This window comes from Quercus robur, chromosome 10, assembly GCF_932294415.1.
Source record: "Quercus robur chromosome 10, dhQueRobu3.1, whole genome shotgun sequence".
Taxonomy (NCBI): domain Eukaryota; kingdom Viridiplantae; phylum Streptophyta; class Magnoliopsida; order Fagales; family Fagaceae; genus Quercus; species Quercus robur.
In genome coordinates this window covers 29291101-29297903 of record NC_065543.1, presented here as the reverse complement: position 1 = coordinate 29297903, position 6803 = coordinate 29291101, and the positions used below count along the sequence as shown (strand labels likewise).

Genomic DNA, 6803 nt, shown 5'->3' with positions numbered 1-6803 from the left:
TCAAATGAAAAACTCAAAATAAACCATTAATGAAAAACCATCAACCCAAACCCAAATCATCATAGTCCTTATGCATGCTGTTGCTGATGAATATGGACTAGTCTCCATAGCCATTGCCATGAGAGAAATCTGAGAGAAAGATAAGGGGTCTAAGATAAGTAGCTGAGAAGATTTTGATGATAGAGAGAGTTTTGTGAGGAGCTTGGGATGAGAGAGAGGTGAAGAGTTTGAGAGAAGGGTTTTACCGTTTGGGACGAGAGAGTGAGAGAAGAAATGTGAGTTTGAGAGATATTTTAATAAAATAATAATAATAAAAAGATAAAAAAAAATTATTTAAATAAAAGAGTGTATAATAAATGAACTGATATAAGTGTTTTGTAAAAATGACGGTATAAAATAGAAAAAGTAAGTTGTTATGTTAAAATAGATAGAAAATTTTAGACGGCCTGGTGCAAATGCTCTGCTACCAAGTTTATTCACTATTTGCCACTCTAGGAAGGCAATGCAGGTCATACCAAGGGTATATTGTGCATATGGATGTTGACTTCCACATGGATCACACTCACATGAAATAAACAACTTATAAACAACTTCCACCATGGCAGTATATCACAAAGGAAAATTGCCTTGCCAATTTTCTTTTAGGTGGTGGGGGAACAAGAGAAAATTTTCAAAATCTTCATCTGAGTATTATAATTCAAAACTGAGTTCTATGCTTGAATCTTACAAATCTGACACGTAATAATCCCCAAAAGAATTACCACTTCATGATGTTAAGGACAATAAGTGTACCTTCTGCCATCCTTCTTTGGTACGAATAATTTCAACCAAAAAAAAAAAAAACAAAAATGGGTTAAACTTGGGAGTTATACCTTCCGCAACTAAAGTGGGCATGTAATAAATCTTTTTTTTTTTTTTGCTAGGTAATTACGGGGGCTAGAACCCCCGAGCTCACGGTATCCTACAGATCCGGGTGCCACTGGGCTACAAGGCCCAGTGGCGGGCATGTAATAAATCTATGTAAAATACATGATTTTTCATGTGAATTTATTTCCACCTCACTTAAGACTATGCTACAATGTGCCCTAAAACATGTAACTGTACATCATATGGTAGAAAAAATCTTCCTTTTCTCAGAGAGAATAAAATAGCCTTGTAGTTTCTGTAGGCCACCAGTGACATGAATTAATTGGGTACAGGTGCTGCATGTTCGATAGGGTTGTGTGGCACAGCCACTTCGCCAGCTGCAGGAACGGCATGCCTACGATTCCGCTCGCGTAGATAAAGGACAGTGAGGAGACAAGCGAAAAGAGTGAGTATGGTTGCATTTCCTTCCTCGAAAAGCACATCCTCCACCCAAACTTCTACTTTTGGGTAGAATTCAGGCAAAGAATCAATCAAATGGACCTAAATACACAAAAAATTAAGCCATTAATTCAGTATCAGAAGATTTTTTTCAATGAACTTTTGTAATCAACAAGATCAAGCACAATAGAGAAATTCAATTTATCCAAAAAAAAAAAAAAAAATTTGAGAACTATTTTTTTTTTTTTTTTTTGAGTCTTCAACATTTTCAAGCTCTTAGGGTTAAGGTAAAAACCAAGAGATTTTTCCACATTTTTCTCCTCTATTTGCATTCCTCGAGGAAAAGTATCTGGTAAGAAAATTGGGTATATTAACTTAAATGGTGCCTAACAATTTATGGAGATGAAATTCTCCACTTATTAATTATACATCTGAAACAGGCAACAAGGGCCAAACTTCTGAAATAGGGCACCTGCTAAACAGAACTGTACCTTGTACCAAACTCTCACGTACCTTCCTCTATCAGAGGGCTCCCATTACCCTCACCCATAATATATATTTCAGTTTTACTAGAATATTGCAACTTAGTAGTAATTTAAAATTCCAAAAAATAAGTATATAGAAAATGTTCAACATATTCATATAATTTTATGCTAAAAGTTTTAGTACCAAACATCTCATATTGGGATGCAGCACCTTTTTTTTTCACCATTCAAAGGAAGCTCAGAAGCCCCATGAGCCATTTGCAAGAGCATCGACCAGTCAGATCAGAACGCATGCCAGGTTCTCAAACCTATTGGTTTTTTTGTGTGTGTGTGTGTGTGTGTGTATGTGTGTGTGGAGAAGTACTGTAAATTTATATTCCTACCAGTAAGTGTTGGAGGAGTTGGGGTTGAAAATGTCAGTCTTAATCCTATTCATGTGGGAACTAAAATCAGAAAAAATGTCTAACACTGAAAATAATTAAATTTTTTTTACAGGTAATGAATTGAAAACCAGCAAGGTGCAACTGTTTCATAGAGAAGGCATTTTGCCACACTTGATTGTCTAAAATTATAATAGTATTAGAATTGCAAGAAGGCGAGCCAGTAAATCAGACCAGGATACTCACCAGGAATCCATCAGCATAGTTCTTTCGTATCCACAAGCTTGTAAGGGCAAGTGTGACAGGCAATTTTGCAGCAGGATCAATCTCTAGGGCTTGATCATAGTATCGCTTAGCAAGATGGAGATCAAATGGGAGTCCTTGGCCATGCTCATGCATGTAGCCAAGGTTAAACATGGCTTGTGCATTAGATTGGGATTTGGCATGCATGTAAGCTTCTGCTGCACGATGATAGTCTCTCTCAGTACCCTAAGAAAAGATAAGAAGATTAAGGAACTCATTGCGTGAGACCAAACTGTTGGACCTAAATCTCTTGAAACTTGAGCACCCAATGAACTATTTCACTTTGAGACACATACCCGACCATAGTAATATGCATCCCCAATCAGCAAAGCAGCATGTTCATTACCCTGCTCAGAAGCTTGCCACCACAGAGAATGTGCACGTTGATGCCTTTCTGCATCCGTGCAAAATTCAGATTCTCCCATGCACATGCTTCGCTCCCCATATTTGTCAAGTATCCATGCAGCATTGCTCTGTGCCACCTCATAGCCTAGCTCAGCCATCCTTGAATACAAGAAGAACGCCTTGCCCACATCACCTTTTAAGTATGATTCAAGTGCCCATCTAGATAACGAACTCCATGGTCCACGCTCTGCTACTAATTTGTATAATGCAGTTGCCTGAAATCATATAAAGCTCAAATTATTGATTGATTGATAAATCAAATTGGGACAAATAAGATTCACGATAACTACTAGGAATTTACTTGCAAATCAATCTTTTAGTTCTAAACTCTCAAAGGGGTTACAAAAGTTTTGATCTTCTTGGGGAAAAAATTGCTTTAATAAGCCCAAATCCATTGGTGAATGTAAAATTTTTTCCTTGGGGGGACAAAGTAGTTGTTAGATTAATCGGTCAAGAGAATTTACTATCTTGCCATTAAATAACAACAACAACCAAGTCTTAGTCCCAATTCCCAAAACAGAATAATCTTGGTAACACGTAAATCCTATACAGAATCAAACTCTCCATCACCTCCCTAATTGACATGTCATTTTTTACTATTTCTACTAATATTATTTTAGGTCATCCTCTACCTTTTCTCATTCCCTCATCTCGGGACCAGTGCATTAATCACTGTCATTTGTACATGACCAAACCATCTCAAGTGACTCTTCCTCATCTTTTCATTGATAGGGGCTACCCCTATTAAGTAAATTTCTTCATTCCGAATCGTATCTTCCTTTGTATTTGCACTTATCCATCTTTCATATTCTCATGTTTTACCATTAAACAAAGAAAATTATTTTTGAAAATGATTAACTGCAGAAATATCATAAACATCCTGAAATAAATATGTAAATCAGGCTTCTTAAAAATAATTTTAAATAAATATGCAAGTACTGATATGTAGTACCTTAAGCTTTGTTCAAAGTTATGGCTCCTTCTAAATTCTCTTCTTCTTTTTTTATTTTTTAATCAATAAGTTACAAATGGCCTCAGTGAGGCTTGAATCCCGATTTCACCCTCCACCTTGATCTTACAATGAAAGGAGGTGCTATTGCTATTTGAGCTATAGCTTGTTGACTTATGGTTTCTTCTAAATTCGAATATCATAAATAATATTAATTTGATCATGAAATAAGAAACAGCTAATCTTAACAAGTCATGAGGTTAGCCAAAGCACTGAGCAGGAAAATCACCTAACTGTAAGAGATAATTGTCAAATGAATTTAAAAAAGGAAAAGAAACATGAAGACAAAAGGCTAAGTTGCAATGTTTATAAAATATTAATTTTGTAAACATAAAGGCAAAAAAAACAAAGATAACAGAACATAATCAATCTGAATTTACCATTGGAAGGTTCTTCTTAAGCCCCACACCCGTATGGAACATCTTTGCTAGCTGGTAGAATGCCTTTGGTTGACCCGCATTAGCAGCCAGTATAAAATATTTACATGCTATCTTCACATCCTTCTTTACCCCAATCCCTTTTAGATGCATTACTCCTAGGTTATAGTGGCCTCCAGCATCATCGTTATTAGCAGCCTTCTCAAAGTACTCTTTTGCCTGTAATGAGAACAATTTGATTAGTATGATGCATATATTCTCATATTAACATATCAATAGACCATAAACAGCTTGAACACAACAAGCGAGGGCAAAGAGCATTAGGAAGAGCAGTATCAAACTGCACTATTTCAAAGTACAACTTTTCTACGCTTAGCTTTCTTCTAGATACACCTTTTTCAAACAAACCATTTTCAAAAAACTGAAAAATAAGTTGATACCAAACAGGCACGAAGTATTCTTCCAGTGAGTATCAATTAAGGAATTCTTTAACCTTTGACTGGTAGAGCAATGAATAAATTTTATTAACGGCACCTCCACTGCCTTTGAGTAGAGGTGGAATAAAAGTCATATATCCCACTCTAAGGGTTCCACCTCCACCAACTGCAGTATTCTACAGGGTGTAGGGTGTGGTCGTGATTTAAATACAAGCTACAAAAAAAATATATATATATATATATATAAATATGATAAATCTTACTTTGGTGTAATTCTTGTCTACTCCAAAGCCCTTGACATACAAATAACCCATCCCATTAAAAGCCGAAAATAGTTGTTGTTTTGCGGCAAGAGTAAGGCACTCAAGCGCTTTAGTGTAGTTCCTCTCAACCCCAGCTCCTCGTGCATATATCTCTCCTAGAAGTTCCATAGACCTAGGCTCCCCCTTCTCCACAGCCTTGAGAAACCATGACATAGCTTTGGCATGATCACGCCTCAAACCTCTTAGGCCAAAGTAGTAAAAGAGGCCAATCTTGTACATGGCTCCAGCATTCCCTTTGAGTGCCTGATATTCCAAAATCTGAAAGTCCTCATCATCCTCCCCTCGAGACTTCCTCAATGCCTCCTTATTCTCTTCTGCTCCACTGTGAATCCTCACCGGTTCAATCACCGGTGAATCTTTCGATATCAGGAAACTATTTACAGCTACCTCTGCTAACTCGGCATAGAGCTTAACCGCTTTATCATGCATCTGCAAACAAACAAAGCAAAATCAAGCTCAAAATACATTATTGTATGGATATTGGTCCCTAAACTTCAGCTCAATTTTAGTCCTAAAGTTGAAAGTTATCACTTTTAATCCAAAACAAACTTAAAATGATCGCTTTTAGTCCTTAAAATACTAAAAATGATCAATTTTGGTCCTGAAGTTTAAAGTCATCACTTTAAACTTACCAACATTGTAATTAAGCCCGAAATTAATCAATTCTATAGGGACTAACTAACAAACCAACTAACTAAATAACTAACTAAATCAAAATGGAGAGCAGAGAAGCACTCACATCCTGGCGCGAGTAGGTATAAGCAAGGGCCATTTTGGACTGCATGTTACCGCCCGCGGCCGCGAAATGGTGGAAAAGAAATGCTTTGGCTTTGTTCCTCTCTCTCATCATTCCCATTCCGGACAGAAACCCTAGCACCGACCTCGCGTGCGCGTATCCCTCATTCGATGCCGCTTCGATCTCCGCCACCGCCTCCTCCATCACCCGCGCGTCGCCCGAACTCGCCGCCGATACCATATTCGAGACTCCCGAGAAGTAAAGCGAATCGGACTCCGAGGCGGGGACTGGATCGGGTGGGGCCGAGGAGGAGGAGGAGGAGGAGTCAGGTTCGAAGATCGGGCGCCAGGAGCCAGGGTCGAGCTCGTCCTCGGACTTGTGAGGCGAGTCGGACTCGGAGCCGAACTCGTCCCACTCGGACGAGTCATGGGGAGTGGTGGGATCGGGGGGCGAGTCGTCGGAGGTGGATGAAGCGGCGTCTTTGAGATCGTCTTGGGAGAGAATGAATACGAAAGGGCGAGCGGTGAGTGAGAGAGGGTAGAGAGAGAGAATTAGGAGAGAGAGTGTGAGGTTTTTGGTTGCGATACGCATCGTTTTGATTGGTCGATGATGTTGATGGTTGAAGCAGAAGAAAGAGAGAAGAAGAAGAAGATGAAGAAGAAGAGAGAGAGATTGTGGAATTTTGTAAAACTGGTTCGTTTGGTAAGGGTAATTTTGGGATTATGAAATGAACATTTTGTGTTTGAAAGCCACGTCAATGGTTGTCACCTGGCCAATCAGATTTTGCCATGTTAGCATACACTAACACAACACGATCTTGTGAGGACCACAGTTAAAGAATTCTCGAATTAGAAATTGCCAGTTGGAATTGGAAGCCATAATTTCAATTAGAGTAATAAAATGACTTTGTGTTAAAACATAGTTTAATCTATTTTGGTGTGTTTGTTTTTCAAAAAAAAAAGAAAAGAAAAAAAAATTATATAGAGACTTAACCAAAAAGATAAGATCGAGAACTTATAATGTACTGAGAACTTACAAAGCTC

At 38.2% G+C, this 6803-nt stretch overlaps 1 protein-coding gene across 1 annotated transcript; it reads right to left on the bottom strand.

Annotated features, from left to right (window-relative positions):
• Window positions 1-667: 667 nt before the first annotated feature.
• Window positions 668-6461, bottom strand: LOC126704456 (ERAD-associated E3 ubiquitin-protein ligase component HRD3A). Its single transcript, XM_050403492.1, has 6 exons — window positions 5764-6461; window positions 4965-5453; window positions 4268-4483; window positions 2770-3093; window positions 2417-2659; window positions 668-1407 (listed from the first exon to the last, which is right to left on the bottom strand). Exons 1-6 carry the CDS (start codon window positions 6349-6351, stop codon window positions 1186-1188), a joined length of 2082 nt encoding a protein of 693 aa, XP_050259449.1. The 5' UTR covers window positions 6352-6461; the 3' UTR covers window positions 668-1185.
• Window positions 6462-6803: the final 342 nt, after the last annotated feature.

Excerpts from the sequence above, each read along its gene's own strand:
- LOC126704456 (XM_050403492.1), bottom strand. The coding sequence starts at position 6,351 with ATGCGTATCGCAACCAAAAACCTCACACTCTCTCTCCTAATTCTCTCT. Across the intron at positions 2,660-2,769 it reads ATGCATATTACTATGGTCGG|GGTACTGAGAGAGACTATCA; the intron begins GTATGTGTCTCA and ends ATCTTTTCTTAG. Across the intron at positions 1,408-2,416 it reads ACTATGCTGATGGATTCCTG|GTCCATTTGATTGATTCTTT; the intron begins GTGAGTATCCTG and ends TTGTGTATTTAG.